This window comes from Anopheles merus, chromosome 2L (assembly GCF_017562075.2).
Source record: "Anopheles merus strain MAF chromosome 2L, AmerM5.1, whole genome shotgun sequence".
Classification (NCBI taxonomy): Eukaryota; Metazoa; Arthropoda; class Insecta; order Diptera; family Culicidae; genus Anopheles; species Anopheles merus.
Genome location: NC_054083.1, coordinates 38,209,184 through 38,228,168, shown reverse-complemented (window position 1 = coordinate 38,228,168; position 18,985 = coordinate 38,209,184). Strand labels below are relative to the sequence as shown.

At 45.8% G+C, this 18,985-nt stretch overlaps 3 protein-coding genes across 5 annotated transcripts in view; 2 read left to right on the top strand and 1 right to left on the bottom strand.

Moving 5' to 3' along the window:
- The first annotated feature begins 6,512 nt into the window (after positions 1–6,512).
- LOC121593900 lies at positions 6,513–8,951 on the top strand. Its single transcript, XM_041916660.1, has 3 exons — positions 6,513–7,709; positions 7,791–7,965; positions 8,026–8,951. Exons 1-3 carry the CDS (start codon positions 6,637–6,639, stop codon positions 8,803–8,805), a joined length of 2,028 nt encoding a protein of 675 aa, XP_041772594.1. The 5' UTR covers positions 6,513–6,636; the 3' UTR covers positions 8,806–8,951.
- Positions 8,952–8,964: 13 nt separating this feature from the next.
- On the bottom strand, positions 8,965–12,471 carry LOC121593899 (intraflagellar transport protein 88 homolog). Its single transcript, XM_041916659.1, has 4 exons — positions 11,460–12,471; positions 11,051–11,395; positions 10,149–10,977; positions 8,965–9,255 (listed from the first exon to the last, which is right to left on the bottom strand). The coding sequence occupies exons 1-4, from the start codon at positions 12,423–12,425 to the stop codon at positions 8,969–8,971; spliced, it is 2,427 nt and encodes an 808-aa protein (XP_041772593.1). The 5' UTR covers positions 12,426–12,471; the 3' UTR covers positions 8,965–8,968.
- A 526-nt stretch (positions 12,472–12,997) lies between these two features.
- The window catches only part of LOC121594698 (bifunctional heparan sulfate N-deacetylase/N-sulfotransferase), a 182,857-nt gene continuing 176,869 nt past the window's right edge, over positions 12,998–18,985 (top strand). For 2 of the 3 annotated variants that reach the window (XM_041918305.1, XM_041918303.1), the window contains exon 1: positions 12,998–14,347. The gene's annotated coding sequence lies outside the window, so the exon portion shown is untranslated. Of the gene's footprint in view, positions 14,610–18,985 lie in introns of all 3 variants that reach the window. The other variant, XM_041918304.1, reaches the window with a different exon arrangement.

Below are 18,985 nucleotides of genomic sequence, written 5' to 3'. Positions count from 1 at the left end.
AAAAACTTCTGCGATTTTCGCAAAAACTTCTGCGATTTTCGCAAAAACTTCTGCGATTTTCGCAAACACTTCTGCGATTTTCGCAAAAAACTTCTGCGATTTTCGCAAAAACTTCTGCGATTTTCGCAAAAACTTCTGCGATTTCGCAAAAACTTCTGCGATTTTCGCAAAAACTTCTGCGATTTTCGCAAAAACTTCTGCGATTTTCGCAAAAACTTCTGCGATTTTCGCAAACACTTCTGCGATTTTCGCAAAAACTTCTGCGATTTACGCAAAAAAATTCTGCGATTTTCGCAAAAACTTCTGCGATTTTCGTAAAAACTTCTGCAATTTTCGTAAAAAGTTTTGCGATTTTTGCAAAAAGATTTTCGCAAAAACTTCTGCGATTTTCGCAAAAACTTCTGCGATTTTCGCAAAAACTTCTGCGATTTTCGCAAAAACTTCTGCGATTTTCGCAAAAAAACTTCTGCGATTTTCGCAAACACTTCTGCGATTTTCGCAAAAACTTCTGCGATTTTTGCAAAAACTTCTGCGATTTTCGCAAAAACTTCTGCGATTTTCGCAAAAACTTCTGCGATTTTCGCAAAAACTTCTGCGATTTTCGCAAAAAACTTCTGCGATTTTCGCAAACACTTCTGCGATTTTCGCAAAAACTTCTGCGATTTTCGCAAAATGTTTGCGATTTTCGCAAAAACTTCTGCGATTTTCGCAAAAACTTCTGCGATTTTCGCAAAAACTTCTGCGATTTTCGCAAAAAGTTTTGCGATTTTCGCACAAAGTTTTGCGATTTTTCGATTTTTTTGATTTTTCGAAAATTTTCGATTTTTGCAAAATTTTCTTCGAAATTTTTTGCAATTTTCGCAAAAAGTTTTGCGATTTTCCGAAAAACTTCTGCGATTTTCGCAAAAACTTCTACGATTTTACCAAAAACTTCTTCGAAAATTTTGCGACTTCTTCGATTCAGCGATTCAGCGAGAAAACTTCAGCGAATTTCGAAAAAAGTTTGCGATTTTCGCAAAAACTTCTGCGATTTTCGCAAACACTTCTGCTATTTTCGCAAAAAGTTTTGCGATTTTCGCAAAAACATCTTCGAAAAGTTTTGCAATTTTGCTCGCTGTTTTTAAGGGAGCTTCACTCTGTTTGGTATCAGTTTGTCAAGAGGGCATATACAGTAACTCCTGGTATATGCAGGTTCAGTCCACCTCGCTTCTGTGGTAAAGCCAGTTGCTGCAGTGGAACTCGGATTCCTCCATTGCCATGCCAAAGAAATCCTCCTAAATTATGCTGTAGACTCTAGCCGTGTCTAATGCTCGAGCACCACATATTGAAGCCACGTACCATAGCTTGGGGAGTAGAAACGTGTTCAAAAGTAGCACTTTTTGCACGATGTTTAAATTCCTCATGCGACGCAGCCAAACTAACGAGGCGAAATGGTGGATCACGACATCCCAATTGTGTCCCATATCGTCACGGATATTATTAGAAAATAATATACCGAGCAGACGCAATCTTTCCACGGTATGCAGCCATGGAACAGATATCCTTGATGGTGTGGTCAGTCCTATGTCGAGCGCTGTGGTTTTCTGCACGTTGAGACGGGCTCCAGAGATACAGCCAAATGTCTCAAAGAGTATTCGCACATGCTCGATTTTGTCGGGAGATGTTGTGTCCACAGAGATGTCGTCGGCATATGCATTGACCAGGTCATCTTGATCGCAACAAATACCTTCTAATCTTGTGATGAGGGGTTGAAGGTAGAGGATAAAAAGGTGCATGGAAAGGGGATCTCCCTGACGGACGGAACGAAGGATCGGAAAGGAAAGAGAGAGGATCCCATTCATAAGGATACGGGAGGTAGACCGTTCGCCAATTGTTCTCAAAAGCCCCACTAGCCCCGAATTGAAACCCCAAGAGAGCATATTGTTGAAGAGAAAGTCTCTATTGATGCGATCAAAAGCATGTGAAAGATCGAAGGAGACAAGCTTACCACACTTTCGTTTTCTCTGCAAATCTACCACCCTCTCCTTAACGGAAAGAACAGCCTGAAAAATGTTGCATGGTTTATTACAACACTTTTGCGCTGTCGAGACTATCTCCCACCTACCGATAATGCCATCGATTCTATGTTTGACAATCCGCGACAGTCCCAATCATTTGTTGAGTTAAATTCCCTAGTACAATTTTCAGATCGACACTTCAGGAAGGCCTCATGTGACCGCTATGACCCAAATATAAACTATCTCCTATAAATAAATGAAAGATGTTATTTTCTCGTGCTGCTCTTCATGGCTCTTCTTCAACAATCTTTAACTCGTACCGAAAACTACCGATAAAATTTTGATGCGCCTACCGAAAAGCGCAAAAATAATCTGGTCACTCTGCTGGCGACGTCGTGTTTAACCGTAGAGTTGGAAACCAGATTTACACACGTAAGTTGGCAACCGGCATACCCGGGTATTCCACACGTTTTGATGTAAAAAAAACACGATTTTCATAGGTAAACAATGCTTTCTATATTTTAATGCTGTAAGCAAGTAATGCCGACCATATATTCTCTTCTATTTCATATATTCATTAAGTTTTTTCATTTTATTATAAAAATAACGGTCAAATTGAAATTTGGAATTGCTTGAATTTGAATCAAAAATAAGCACAATACGAAAAAAGGAAGAAGAGAAACGTCATTCTCCATACAAAATGTATGGAATACCCGGGAATGCTGCCCAAATAGCCAGCTCGTACTTTATAGCTGATTTAGGGCTGTTTAACGAAAAATCGTTCCGATGTCGTACTTTGTGGCTGATTAAGAGACAGACGGTACTTTGCGGAACTATGGAGCTTTTTAACAGGCACATGGTACTCTTTGGAACTTTGCGGCTGATTAGCACTATGTGTAGGGTTCATGGTGGAACTTGAAGGCTTGTTAAGAGTGTGTATCGAACTTGGTGGAACTTTATAGCTTTTTAATGCATGGCATCGGTACAAGGTGGATCTTGTCAAAGTGTCAAAGAGAGACGCCGTCAATCATCTCATTGCTGCTGTACAAGTTAGATAAGTTAATTAAAGAAGGAATATTGAGTGAAGTGATTGTGAATTATCAGTAAATTGTGTAAAATTTTGTGTAATTCGTCAATACAAAAGTTTTAAAAATATACATATGTGTTTAAACGAAACAAATCTTTTTGTTTATTTCATCGATGACGCTTGCTTGAAAATAAAACACACAGAAAAATAATCCCTGGAATCGTGGCATAAGGAAGCTGCTTAGGCGCTGTTTGAAAGACCCACACAGAACTTTGATGCTGTTTATCTACTGCAAAAGGCGAATTAGAGCAGCGATCTTTAGCGTGCCAAAATGAGCTGCTTAAGCAATTCTGGCTATTTGGGTGGTTGCCAACTTACGTGGTAAAGTTTAAAAAAAATCAAAATAAAATACTTAAAGCCTGTTGAAAATTACAACTTATGCACCAAAAAATCATAAATTAAAAGTTGGGAGGCTACGGAAAATTTCAGGTCCATAAAAGCAATGAATCAAAAGTTATTGCAGTTCGAAGTTGAAAAAAATACACGGCCCAAGTGCCACAAATCCACTAAACGACCACTAAACGGCTTCTAAACGACTCAAGTTCTCTACCTAAACGGAATATAGAAAGACTTCGTTTAGCAGACGGCAAACGACTCATTCATTCTAAAAATAGCAAAAAAGCTGGTGGCGCTCTCTGTTGGTGGGATGCCCCAACCAGTTGAGCTTCATCGCTTGGAGGAGAGCTTTCTCATTTCCTCTGTACTGTTGTATGGTTTCGCATTGAAGTTATGCATCGCTAGAACTAGAACGGCGATACAATTGTTTAATTACTAAACTCCAACGGAAACCACCAGTACTGAAGAAGCAAGTGAGAATTGAGTTATGGTCGTTGGTGTTGATACCCACGTATCTGACCACACGACCATTCACATAGATTTTTGCTCAGAAAGTTATAAGGCTATATAGGTCATGATAAGATGAAACTTGTCGAAACACATTGCAAGAACAGGATAGCAATATAATGATGAGTTGTAATACGCCATCTATTGATCAAACCAATGAAGCTATGGAGCTTTCATTTTTTTATATGGATATTCAATTTTCCAGTCGTTTAAGCTTAATCTGTGGCGCTTGGGGGGTATCCGGTTGCCAACTTAAAGGTTAAGGCTGCGCTCTGGCAGCAATCGAACACGAGATCCGACTCGAACAAACCCATACCCAAATAGCCAGAATTGCTTAAGCAGCTCATTTTGGCACGCTAAAGATCGCTGCTCTAATTCGCCTTTTGCAGTAGTTAAACAGCATCAAAGTTCTATGTGGGTCTTTCAAACAGCGCCTAAGCAGCTTCCTTATGCCACGATGCCAGGGATTATTTTTCTTTGTGTTTTATTTTCAAGCAAGCGTCATCGATGAAATAAACAACAAGATTTGTTTCGTTTAAACACATGTGTATATTTTTAAATCCTTTGTATTGGTGAATTACACAAAATTTTACACAATTTACTGATAATTCACAATCACTTCACTCAATATTCATTCTTCAATTAACGAATCTAACTTGTGCAGCAGCAATGAGATTATTGCCGGCGTCCGTCTTTGACACTTTGACATGATCCACCTTGAACCGATGTCATGCATTAAAAAGCTATAAGTTCCACCAAGTTCAGTACCCTTTCTTAACAAGCCTTCAAGTTCCACCATGAACCCTACACAAAGTGCTAATCAGCCGCAAAGTTCCAAAAAGTACCATGTGCCTGTTAAAAAGCTCCATAGTTCCGCAAAGTACCGTCTGTCTCTTAATCAGCCACAAAGTACGACATCGGAACGATTTTTCGTTAAACAGCCCTAAATCAGCTATAAAGTACGAGCTGGCTATTTGGGTATAATCATATGGAGGTGCACTGTCAGACACAAACAAACAAACAAGACAAACATGTCAAATCCCATACATTTTTCATGTTCGATGTCGTGTTCGATTGGTGCTAGAGCGCCGGGTAACTCGTACCGAAAACTACCGATAAAATTTTGATGCGCCTACCGAAAAGCGCAAAAATAATCTGGTCACTCTGCTGGCGACGTCGTGTTTAAGTATTTGTTACGTCGGTTTTGACGTTTTGCGACAGTTTTGCGACGGTGGCCGCCAAAAAGCTCGCCTTGACTTGTGGGCAAAGTGACCAGAGCATTGAACTACAGTAGAACGTCGATTATCCGGGGGCGGGTTAACCGGCGGGCGGCTTAACCGTGCGCATACATGTGACAGCTGTTCAAACGTACGGCGAACATTTGCAGCCATAGTCAAGTGGGCAACCAGTTTGTTGTGCAGCTTTGTAGTGTCTAGTGGAATTTTCGAAATTCATTTTTGTTCATGAACAGCTGTTAAACCTATAGTTATTGATTAAAATAATATTCTACTAACGATTAATCGATTAATTCAAGGTGAATTAATCATAAAACTAGTGGATTTTATAATTTTTATATGAATTTGACATTTCTTGGACCATTATCCGTGCAAATCGATTAACCGGCAACCGTCCGGTCCCGAGCTGCCCGGATAATCGACGTTCTACTGTATAAAACTCAGCCAAACAATCAGATCAATCTAAATAATCCAGCGAAAGTCAAATGGCAACACGTATCCAATGGAGCACTGCTGCGGCCCTAAGCGGTCGCTTGGAGCCCCGAGTAAAAGAACTTACCACCACTGAGAAGAAAATGTGCTTCTTAGTCCTTCTTTGGCTTACAATTCATAATACAATTTTCAGATCAACACTTCAGAAAGACCTTCATTTGTGTAACCGCTGAACCAAATTTAATCCATATCCTAGATAAAGGATGCATATTCTCGTGAGATGGAACATTCATTTTGCGCATTAGCACCCCCCCCCCCCCCTCCAACCGCTTAACACTTCTTTTTTAACCTTTAAGATGGCAACCGGATACCCGGGTATTTTTTTCAACTTCGAACTGCAATAACTTTTGATTCATTGCTTTTATTGACCTGAAATTTTCCGTAGCCTCCCAACTTTTAATTTATGATTTTTTGGTGCATAAATTGTAATTTTAAACAGCCTGTAAGTATTTTATTTTGATTTTTTTTAAACTTTACCACGTAAGTTGGCAACCAGCATTCCCGGGTATTCCATACATTTTCTCTTCTTCCTTTTTTCGTATTGTGCTTATTTTTGATTCTAATTCAAGCAATTCCAAATTTCAATTTGACCGTAATTTTTATAATAAAATGAAAAAACTTAATGAATAAATGAAATAGAAGAGAATATATGGTCGGCATTACTTGCTTACAGCATTAAAATATAGAAAGCATTGTTTACCTATGAAAATCGTTAATTTTTTGCATCAAAACGTGTGGAATACCCGGGTATGCCGGTGGCCAACTTACGTGTGTAAATCTGGTTGCCAACTCTACGGTTAACCTACCGAAAACTACAGATAAAATGTTGGTGCTCCTACCGAAAACCGCCAAAATAATCTGGCCACACTGCGCGCGATGTCCGTGTTCTGTTGAAATCGAATCAAGCGCGACGCTTTGTGTTGTGTATCAAATAGTTTGTGTTGTGCCGGTGCTATGCTTGTTAAAAACAACCTAATAGAAAATGTCCACTGTAAAACGTATCACGCGCAACGCTTCTCGGTCCGCAAGCAAATCACGCGCACAAACTGAAGCTGCGCACCGAAACAGTTCGCGAAGTAGCGCGAAAGACAAACTGCGAAACATTACCAACACGATCGGAATGTCAACCGTCGAGGAAGCGGCGGGTGCGGGTGGTGATCCACCAGCGAAAAAGAAGCGAAAATCCGACCCCATCAACAATCTTCCCTGCAGCGCATCACCACCGTTCGCGATGGCTGCTGCTGCCGCCCCATCCCAGCCCGAGCTGGTGCCGTTCGAAAAGCTGCTGCTCGTGCTGGGCAGGAACTACTTCGACGTATGCCAGCGGCTAGCGCTGGACTATGTGCCGCGCTGCGTCCACGGCATCACCGACTGTGCCCAGCGTCACGCGAACAAGCGCAGCCCGCGGGCAAAGTGCGTCGGCTCGTTGCGGCAGCTGAGCACGCACGACCAGCTGCTCGAGCATCGGCCGGATCAGTTCGTCGAGTTCGTAAACCAAGCGATCCTGCGGCAGGAGTTTATCGATGCGGAACTGTTTGTGGCGGGGCTACAGCTGATGCTTACGTTCAACCGTCCCTCGGAGGAGCTGCGGGTAGATTACGGTGTGGCGGAGATAGTGGACGGAACGGGCGAGGCGCTGGAAACGTGCCTGGAACACTTCCCACCGTGTCGGTGGGATTTGCGGCCGACCTATCAGCGGATCGTGATGGGTCGGCTCGATGCAGCGTGCTTTGGGCGGTGCGATCAGCGCGAGGGACTGTTCCGGAACGTGCTGCATCTGATCGAGCGTGACATTGAGACGCACCAGGAAGAAGGGGCAGGCAATCGGCGCGTTGCAGCCGGTTCGAAAAAGGGCACGACCCGTCGTCGAACGTCCGAAGCGGAGGATGATGGTGATGATGCGATGATGTACAACTACAACACGTGGATGCTGACCAACCGGATGTGTTACGATTTTGATCGGCTGGCGCGCCCGGAACGCTTCCAGCGGTTGTTTGCGGTGCTGCGCGTGTTGGTCAAGCTGCTCGAGATGGACTTTGCCATGTGGATGCTGCGGTAAGACGGATGACAAGCATGTGTAAAGCGATTAATATATTAACGATTTGATTGGATCTTTTTCCCCGCCCCTCGAAACAGCAATCCGACCAGAACGCAACATAATCTTTGCAATCCCACGCGCAATCCGCTGGTGGCGCAGCTCGTCTGGAACGGAGACTACGGCAGCGTGAATCTGTTCGTCAAAAAGCTTTTCCAAATGTTTATCAACATGAATGCGCTTCAGTACCCGCAAGAGGACATCGCTGTCGTATCGGTAAGCAAGTGAAAATGAATTTAAACAGTAAGATATTCAAACACAATCTCCCCTTTTTAGCGCCTGCTGAACCTTCTCACGGTGGCAGTGAACCTGAGCGAGTTTCAGCACAGCGACGGCCAGATCGAGTACCCGTGTGCCAAAGACAACAGCCAGCACTACGCCCGCCAGCTGTGGAAAACGCTCGAAACGTCCGGCTACTTCAGTGTGACGCTCGCGCTCCGGACAATCCGTAACCTGCGTTCGCCTTTCCTGCGGTTGCGCCTGTCCGAGCACCTGCTGCAGAAGCTTTACCGTGGCGCACGCCTGTCCAATGTGCGCTGCTTCTTTAAGCAGCTGCACGAGCGCTGCTGGCTAGAGTGTAGCGACCAAGAGCCGGCGGAAGCGGGCGGCGCCCAGCAAACCGAACCCAACCACTATCCGGTGCTAAATGCGCACCGAACGCGCCCGAAAGCTACCGAAATGCATCAGCAGCAGTACGTTGAGCTGCTGCTGACCGGGCTTCGGGCGTACTGTGATATGCACCAGCTGCCGGCCTACTTCCGGGAAATTATGACCCGTCCAGCGCAGGGTGGTGGCTGCAGTGTCTCCCCTTCGGATGAGAGTGTACCCGCCGACGGGGCACGCATTGTCGTGCCGAAAGCCGTGGACGACGAGCGGATGATTTTCCGAGGCATAGCCATCAGCACCGACCTGGTGCTGGAGTACCGTGATGACATCAAGTACCTGCTTTTGATCGAACAGCAGCTAAAAACGCTCCAGTCGGCTGAGGAACGGGCACTGTTTGGGGATTGGTTTGCATTCCTGTCGGAAGTGGATCCCACGATGGGGGCAGCTTAACGTCGTGATACCATGATTAGGTTTAACTGTATGTCTGTTTTTTATATTATTATTTTTAAAATAACCATCACTATTTATGAGCGGCATGGAGTGTTCAAAACTTGTTCTAAGAGTTACAAACAAAAGCAAAAGCCAGCAATAAAGGATTACCAGCCCATCATGATTAAGCGGGCAGCAGATCGATCGTATTAATTTCTTCGTCCGACTCATCGTCGAAGGTGAGATTCTTGCGCACCCCGGTACGTGGACGCTCCTGCGGTGGGCCGAGCGGATCCGCATAGCCGTAGCCGGCGTGCGGCGTAAAGTTGTTGCTGTACTCGGGCGAAACGTCCGCACTCTTGGACGGTAGGCCGGCGGACGAGTGGGCCGAACCCGTACCGGTGCCGGGCGGTTGATAGCCTTCATGGCCGGCGGAACGTACACTGTAATCGCCGCTAGACATACGGGAACCTAAAGTGAATGTAAAGGGAGGAGGATTGGTTAGTGGAAATACATTACAAATACTTTTGTAACATCCGAAGTAGTGGTGAGAGCTCGAAATCGGAGCTACCCGATTCCGATTACGTGTTCGGAATCAATACCGGAGCCGATGCTCGAGCCATTTTCGGAGATTCTGGAATTGATTCCGGATTCCGGAGTCGAATCGTTATTTGCTCCGGAAACGGAATAAGAATTAACTCCATAATTGGGATTAGCTCCGGAATGAGAATCAGTTCTTGAATAGAAATAAGAAGTTTTAGTGGCGAAATCAGTCCGGGAATCTCTATGAGAATGGATTGTTTGGACTAGTACATTTGGATTCTTTGCGGCTATCAATAAGTAGTATGATTGGACCCAAACGCCGATTCTTATGGAGATACCAACCCCAACTCCGATTTCGATTCCGGACCCGATTCCGATTCCAGAGCCAACTATCAAGCCGTTTCCGTAATCGATTCCGGACCTACGATCCGTTCTGGAATCGATTCCGGATCGTAGGTTCGGAGCCTACCGGAATCGATTCTGACGAAAACTTCATCTTTCCCATCAATAATCCAAACGTCTCTTCTTATGGAGATGCCGAAACTGATTCCGATTTCGAAGCCGATTCTGATATGGGAGCTAATTCTGATTTCAGAGCAGACTTCGATTCCGGAACCGATTATGATTCCGGAGCCAATTTCGGAGATGATTCCGATTCCGAAACCAATTCCAGAGCCAATTTCGATTCCGAAACCGATTCCGCTATCGATTCCGAGGAAAACTTCATTTTTCCCATCACTTATCCCAAGGTTTAAAGATTACGTCAACACTCTGTACCTCGTCCTTCAGCAAAAAAAAACAAACCCCACTGCCATACTCACTGCCCGAGTTGGTCGGCCGCGAGGTACCAATCCTCTGTCGAACCTCCTTCTGCTTCTCCAGCTTCTGCAGCTCCCCGCTGTACCGCTCGTACAGCTCCCCATTGCCCTGCGACTGGGCCAGATGCATCAGCGCCCGCAAGCAGTCCGTATTGTCCGGATAAATCTCGTGTATCATGCGGAACAGTGCCATCGACCGTTGCTGATTGCCAATGCGCCGATAGCACCCAGCAATGCGCAGCAGATAGTACGGATCGAGCGGATTGCGCAGCACGGCCTTCTCGTAAAACCCGATCGCCTTCTCGACCACCTGCAGCTCGATGTAGTGCGAGCAGAGCCAGTTGACGACGGTCGCCTCAATCGGATAGATGCGGTACGATTCGTGGTGATAGTGGTACGCCTGCTGCCGCTCCCCGTCCGCCTCGTACAGCTCGCCAATCTTCTGGATGATGCGGTGGTCCTGCTGCACCAGGCTGAGCAGCTGCAGGTAGTACTCCAGAGCCGTACCGACATCGCCGAGCGCGTCGTACAGGCTGGCGATCTGGTACAGCACCTCCGGGTGCTGCTCGTGCCCCAGGCTCGAGATGAGCTTGCGGAAGTAGATCAGCGCACTGTTGTGGTCGCCCAGCTGCTTGAAGATCAGCCCCATGTTGTACAGTGCCTCGAACGAGGTGGAATCGATGCCGAGCGCGCTGGTAAACATCAGCTTGGCCGTTTCGTAGTCCGCCCTCATGTAGCAGCAGACGCCGCTGTTGATGAACGCGGCCGGGCAGTAGCTGTCGATCTTTTTCGCCGCCTCGGCATAGTTTTCCGCCGCGGCTACGTCTTTTTTCTGTAGAAAAGTAAAGAGAGGAAGAGGATCATCAGTGTGCTTCGTGTGCTTCAGACTGAACCATTCCCCTTACCAGTATGTAAATGAAGCTCAAATTAATGGCCGCATTGATCGCAATGTTGGATTCCTTCTTTTCAAAGTACTTCAGCGTATCGATCGCTTGCTGAAAGTCGTCCTGCTTTAGGTATATGACTGCCTTCTTCAGCTCCAGATCGGTTGCCAACGACGAAAAGTACGAGTTCTTGATCGTTTCCACGCACCAACTGTACCCATCGTTGAAGTAATCGTCAATGATCGTAGAAATGAGGTTCGCCGAGATCAGGATGTTCTTCTCCGCCAGATGACGCAGCTTGCGCTCGTAGCTATGCAGCTCGTCCGACTTGATCATCTCATTGATGTACTCGTACGCAGGATTTGACTGTGGGAAATAGATAGTGAAATAGTGCTGATATCCCAGCAAGACCCCACGCTCCTGCACTTACATTCGCCTGGAACGCTTTCTCCTCCTCGTTGTAATCGATCTGGATGTCCAGCAGCAGCTGAAACGCGTGCTTGATCTTCTCCACATCGCCCAGCGCGTAGTAGCACAGGATCAGATGCAGCCCCGTCTTCAGATCGCCCTTCTCCGACATGATAAACTCGAAGCTGGTCGCCGCATCCGAGTACTGGCCCATCCGGATAAACAGTATGCCAATATTGTGCGTTATCTTCAGCCGCAACTCCTTCTGATTGCCCGGCACCTGGTCCAGCGCCATCCGGTACATCTTGATCGCCTTCGTGTACAGCCCGAGCTGGAAGTAAATGTTGCCCATGTTGATCTTCAGCCGATTAACGTTCGGGAACATCTTGTTCTTCGTCATCAGCGTGTACGTGTTCAGCGCCTCGATGTACATCTCGTTCTTCGCGTACACATTGGCCAGATTGAACAGCACGAAAAACGTCAGATCGAAGTTGTGCGTGTAGGTGCCACCGTCCTGGTCGCGCATCCGCAGCAGCGTCCGGTCGAGCGAGGACGCCTCCTTCGCCTTCGCCAGGCTGGTCGCCATGTCCGGCTTGCCGCCCGTACTGGCCACGATCGATTCCTCCAGCAGGGCGTAGATCTTTGTCTCCAGGTTTTTGTACCGCTGTTCGGGCGTTTCCTCCTTGCGGTTTTCCATCACCACGATCTTCTTCGCCGCCTGGTTGAGTGGGTCGAACAGTTTGGAGTTGTGGGACGAGTAGCCGACTGGCCGGATCGCGGTGGAGGGTCGTGCCATTGCGGTGGTCGGTTCGGCCGAACCGAGCTTGTCCCCGTTCCAGAAGAACTTGGGCGTGGTAGCCTTCTTGCCGTAGCTGGACGTGCGGACCGCATTCTGGAACGCTTGATCTTCTTTCGCGTCGTAGTTGAACAGTTTATTGGTAACTCCACTAAAGCCGCCGTAAATGTCGTCATCAAAATTGGAACTCATTGCCGAAGGAAATTGTACTTCATCTGCAGCGTTGAGAAAATTGTTGTGAAATTTTCAAGCGAAGGCTTCATTATTTGTTGATGGCAGAAACGTTTCCATAGCAACGGAGCTATTCACGGTGAATATTGTTTTTCATTCCACATTTCATGATTGAAATCAGCGCCAGGGAATTAGTTTTAAATAAATACATTTTTAGTTTACTTCAATACATAATTAATCCAAACAAATATTTCCCGAAACGTGATTTCTTTGCTTGTTTTCTGAAAATGTAACGAGCATTGAATTTTGAATTTCAAACTTTGACAACCGCACAGTGGTTTGTGTTGATCGCAAACGTCAAACGTCGATGCAGCTGTGTGAGTGAACTTTTGGCACTGTGGCTCTGTCATACGTTTACGTACTAGTGTGCGTGCACCACACAACCTTACCTCGTACCACCTACACGCGATTTCGGCCTATGCCCCCCTGCAAGAGTGAGCGAGAGCGACATACATCCCAAAACACATACACACCGCACACAGTGATAGCTTCACACGAGGGCGCGCGCGCGCTTGCGAGTGTGTGTGCGTGTGTTTGCGCCAGTGTCAGTAAAGTGTCAAATCCGCGCAGCATATTTTGCGTGTAGCCAGCACAACCCCCGAAACAGGACCGACGACGACGGCACCGGAGAGGTGAGCATTGCATGAATCGACGGCGATTCCTTCGCACGCGCGCGCCTGTTGTTTCGATCGAACCGTCAGACGGGACGCACATCGGGACTCGATTTTCCGGCCCCACCAGCAAAACACAGGTGTGTAGTGTGTGTGTGCTGGAAAACTCCGCGTTTCATTATCGCGTGTGTGTGTTATTTATCAACTTGTGTTCATTTCCGTGTGTCCAAATGGGCAGACGACGGGAAGCCAGCCAGCATCTAGCCAGTTCCGCTGTGCTGCGTTATTGACGTCCTTGAACAGTGCCGTGTATATTGTTGTGACTGTCGGTGCACGGCGTAAAGTGTAAAGAACAAATTGCCGAAAAACAGTACGGCACACGCAGCGGCTCGTTCGTGACTGTCCGATTTGTGTTGCTGGAGCCAAGGTGCAGGCGAAGAGTGTTTTCTCCCTGCCCTGCCTGCCTGCCTGCCTGCCCGAGCGCCATTGCCAATTGAACCCACCGAAATCGATTGTTTGTTTGTGCAACTGTGACGTCTGCAGACAGTGTTGTGAGAGGTCCGCCCTCCGCCGGCCATTGCAGCGCAATCCAAAACAAACACCTTCCTGCGAACCACAAAAAAACAACATTACCGTCTAACCATTTCAACAAACAATAACCAGGGGCCAAAAATTCCATCACACGGGCCTGCTCGTGTGGTGTGCCAGTGGCACGGCTCGCCCAAGTGTCCTTTGCCCAGTGGCTGGCTGCATCCTCCATTCAACATCTATCGAAATTTCGGTGCTTTTGCTCTCATCTCCTTCCGAATGACAGTTGTGTGCCGTCATTCGTCGTAGTGTGCAGCAGTGTTAGTGGTGTGTGCGTGTATTTTTGCACGGAAGCTGTGACAAGGTGGAAGCGCACACAAGTGTACAAGGGTGTGTGTGTGTGTGATTGTGTGTGTTTGTAGTATGAAACTCGTGCAAAATTAAATAAGTATTTCAGAAGCGCTTGTAAAAGTATTTTTGCATTAATTTTTGCCCTATAGAACGGGCCCGCGCGTGTGTGTGTGTGTGGCCGTGAAAGCGAGAGTGTAAACGCGCCGTCGAACCGTCAACAGTGGTGCAGGTGAATTTACCGCGTTTGTTGGTGTGTGTGTGTGTGTGCGTGTTGGTGTACGATTGTTTGTTCCGTTTTGTGCTTGTGTGTGGTGTGCGCGCTTGTGCACCATCGTTACCGGTGTGTGTGTGTGTGTGCGTGTGTAAACGAAGCGCTAACCTGCAGTAGTGTAGGTAGGTAAACAAAAGCAAAAGCCCCTGTCTCTGCTCTGTCAGCAGATCTCGTCGGTGCCTTCTCTTTCCCGCACGGTGCGTTGGCCCCCCTATTGGCCTTTTTCGCTCTCTGCACTGTGTGTGTGTGTGTCTTGTATCGTCGACCGGTTTGCGAAGGGAACGGAGAAAAACACGCATGCTTTGATCGGGACGGGGATCATCATCTCCTGCTTGCGCGGGCCAGGGGAAGGAGGGCACGAAATTTTGACGGCTGTATGTTTATGTAAGTATTTAAGGCCATTTCCGGGCGGCTAGCCGGGTGCGGAGTGCATCAGCCGGTCGGGCACGACGAAAATGATCGTTTTCCGTCGCGCTGCACCGGTTTTTGGAAAATAATGGTGGGAAATAATGTGCAACCGAAAAGCTTTCCCACACACACACACAAACACACATGTGGTGCAGGAAAAACTAATGCTTCGCGCGGGGTGCGTGTTTGTGTGCCGGTTTGTCGCATTGCCTCGAGCTTTGTGCGTAGGATTTCCTTCTCCGACGCCTTCAACCCACCCACTGGTTGATGCTGACCCCGCGCGATCGGTATTTTTTTTTTTTTGCATTCATACGGCCGCGAGATATGGCATATGCCGGCGCAACTAAATGGGCCGGTTTTTCTATTCACTCTCGCCCCTCCCGGGAGGGACGGGCACCCACTACGACGCTGCCCACTGTGTTGGGGACGCTTTTCGGGTGCGTTGGAAGCATATTCCGTTCGCCCACGGCCGGGGCGAGAAATCCGTTTTTGTGTGGGCAGTGATTGTGATGGTCATACCACCTTTCAAGCCACGGTGCCGTGGTGCGTCATCGTTATGAATGACCTATGCTGCTGTCCCCTCTATCTTTCTGTGTGTGTGGTGGATCGTTTATGCCGGTGGTAAAAGCACACCAAGCTAACAGCATTAAAATAGAAGATAAGTCCCACTTATCGATGACTTTGAAGGACCCGCTTAACCTCAACCGCCTTGTCCAGTCGGTCCCGTTAGTTTGGGTGAACCCTTTTGCTTGCAACAAAAAATGCCCCCGCACTCATTGTGCCCCCCCCCCATTAGCATCTCTTGTGGTCGCTTTCCGCCGGCATATTGGAACCGGATTTAAAGGGGGGAATGGTGAGGAACATGGGGAGCCGCAACCGGTCGTAACCGCGCCATTTATGCTGCGGTTTGTTTTGCTGTAAATGATCCCCCCGGTACTTCTCTTTTCTCTGTTTGCTCTCGTTTGGTTTGGGCTGTTTGTTTCCATACCGTTTGACACTGGAGAGCTATTTCCGGGACAGAAAACTAGGGAGGGCTTGGGGAACGCTCTGTGTGTCTGCAGAAAAGGTTCGCTTGGGAGCTCGATTGCCACAATTTGCGTTTTTTCTTCTATCGTCCGTATTTTGTGGTTTATGTGCTTCGGGGTGCACTTGAAGGGACGCCAATTGTTAACGGATTTCAATTTCCAATTTCCCGTTTTTTGGCGTTCATGGTTTGTGTGCCATTTGGGCTTTAATGATAAAAATTACATAATTTCCAAGCATTTATTACGTATTAAATAAAGCAATTCTCTTTCTTGAGCCGATTTTTTTTAAATAATTTTGAAATCTCATTTTGAAACAAATAAACCATTCGACAGCGGTTGAAAAACATCTTGGATGCGGCGAATAACTATGTGCACATTCGAAACTGACTTGAAAAAACCCTGTACCCGCGAATGTCTCCGGTACGCCATTATTCGCGTAACTCGGGGAAAGACTGTATAGCAAATTAAGAGTTTACACTCAAGAGGCGCGCAAAGAAAAACCTACAGACGCGCAAAGAAAATGTAGGCAATTAAAAGTACTGATCAAACAGGTTGTTTTTCGTTTGACTAAATAAGCATCATTTGATTTGCAACTGCATCCGGGTATGGTATGATGGAGGACCATACCTCCATCATGCTTCATAATTGAATATGCTTTCGAATCGCTTAGTTTTCCGACCCAACGTAAAACTGGTTCTCGTTAAATAATCTGTAGCAACAGTTTCACATTTGCTTCTTGTAATTTGTAATTGAAACGTGAGCTGTGTGAAAATAATTTAATGTGTGGTACTTCCACGAATAGAAGAGCTGCGTGTGATGCCTAAAGCACAAAGGTAAAACAATTTCTCATACCTCAACATTTCACAATTTTCCTGGATTTTCGACAACCAAAAATCATTAAATGTAGAACAAAAAAAAAAAACATATTATTTTCAAGCACATTTGTCCATTTTTCTTAGAATACACTCCTGTGCTTAAAAAAAAAATAAATTCTAACCAAATAGTTTTAAGGTTAAACATTTGTCGTAATTATATATTATTTCCCGGAGACTCTCTGTGAGCATTCACTTCCCTTGCACGACCTACATTCGTTGAAAATAAGAAGTTTTTTGGTTTCATTTCATGGGGGTTGTTAATTCCTTGAAACGAGGGTATTTGCATCATTATGGTGAGGTTTTCTCCCAGCTCATGGGCCTGCCCCAGCACAACATATTTTGCAAACAAAACTGTATTTTAATTACAATGGTTCAATGGTTCCGTTTCATACTTCTACTTGCCATTTCCAATGCTTAGTTTGACGATAACACACCGCACAATTGTGTTGCAACCAGCTGCCAATGAATCAGCTGCACTTATCGTGTGGGACGTGCTTTTTTGATTAAAAGCGTGCTGTGCTGTTTCGGTTTCACGCTGATTTATGTTTGCCACCAATTGAAACGCCAAACAAACACCAATCGTGCCTCAGAGGGGTAGCGCAAAATCATCCTAAACCGTTGCCATTGCTCTTATCAGTTTTATGACTTCGACTCTCTGAGGGGGTAACGTTCGAACAAAATCATCTCGCATGCCTGAGACACACAGGTCTTTGCCTTTTTCGCTCGCTTTACATTTTTTGCTCTGCGTTTGATTGCTTTGCCTCGCTGTGACTGCCAAATACACCGGATCTGTAATGGCAAACAAATGTATGTGTGCCCGCTGATGTAACTGTGTGTGTGTGTGTCTCACGTTCGCGCTCTAGCCGCAGACGGAGGGTGTGCTCATCTGACACAAGCGCGTGCAATGCAAAGGGAAATAAGTCAGTAAAGTCACGTTCCTTCCTAAGCGAATTAATATTTTGGAAACAATTCGACACAAGAGGCCGCCGCTTTGTGCGTAATATTGGGTTTAGGTCTACCGGTATGAGATGCTTTTTCCGTTTTTCTTTCAAACACTTGGGCTAGAAACGCGCTGCTGCCCCTGATAGTCGTCGTCGGCGTCGACCCATCACTCAAGTATTCAAATTTTCAGCAACACTGCTTTTTGCCACTTCTCGCACACATAGCTAGATGTGCGACCAGTGAAAGATAAATGAACCTCTGGTAGTACTTAAACAATAAAAGAAAAAAAAAAGAAAACAAAACCACCAGGCCACGGATGCCAAGGTTTTCCAGGTTTTATGCTGCAGCCTGCTAAACGGATCAGTTCGAGATCGGGATGGAGGAAGTGCGTGTTTATCGGGAAGGTGAATAAAACGGAAGTTAGGACACAAAAACCGGCTCACGAAATCCTATTATTCCGTGCCGATAAGTTTCGGTCAGTAAAAATTTGTTTGCAATTTTTTGGGCGGGAAAGTTTGTGGGAAATGAAAATATTTGTTTTTCTACGGGTAGGATTTGCTGGTTGGTTTCTTGCCTGGCTTGAGAGGAAATGAAGGTTTTTTTCTATTGTTAATGTATTTTTTATTGTTAATGTAATTAAATTTAAGAAATTTTCAAATTGTTCGTTTATGTTTTTAATAATAAAAAAAACTATAATTCCTGTAGAATGTCATGAGAAAAAGGTAAAATTATTCCCAAAATTTACTATAATGTTTTACCGATCATTTGATATAGCCAAACGTACAAACCGTTTTTTTGGCAAAATTTCCTCAGAAAATCTTGCAGAGTGCTCTTTGGAATTTGAAGGATGTAGCATCTTTATCCGTCGAGCCGGTCTCATGGTACAGTCGTCAACTCGTACGACTTAACAACATGCCCGTCATGGGTTCAAGCCCCAAATAGACCGTGCCGCCATATGTAGGACTGACTATCCTGCTATGGGGGGAAATCAATAAGTCACTGAAAGCCAACCCCACAAGTGTGTTGGCAGGCCTTGACCGGCATCGGTTGTTGAGCCAAAGAAGAAGAAGAAGAAGAAGCATCTTTATCGCAATTAATGTAAATAATGCTCTAAAATCCGACCAATATCTTATTGCTTACATTTCATTTTCTTATTACTTCTTATTAGAAATCATTCCATTGGCCACCCGTCAATAATAATTTTACGTAGCGAATGATGGACATTATCCATTATCAGAACAAGCCTGATTGTTGTTGGCCGTCCCCGTGCCGTGCAATTTGCATACACTTGAGCACGAATCGGTAAATGATTAGTACGTGATCGAAATTCATCAATGTTGGTTGTAATGTATTGTGGGTTTTGTTTGAATAGATTGGAGGTAGAAAGTTCGAACGGAAATTCGTGGTACTTGCGCAATAATAAGCAAAGCCTATTCCGACGGGCAAATGTTTGTAGAAACATTGGTTTAGCAGCAGTACAGCTGTTGCTAAATTACGCAAAAAGCGCTGC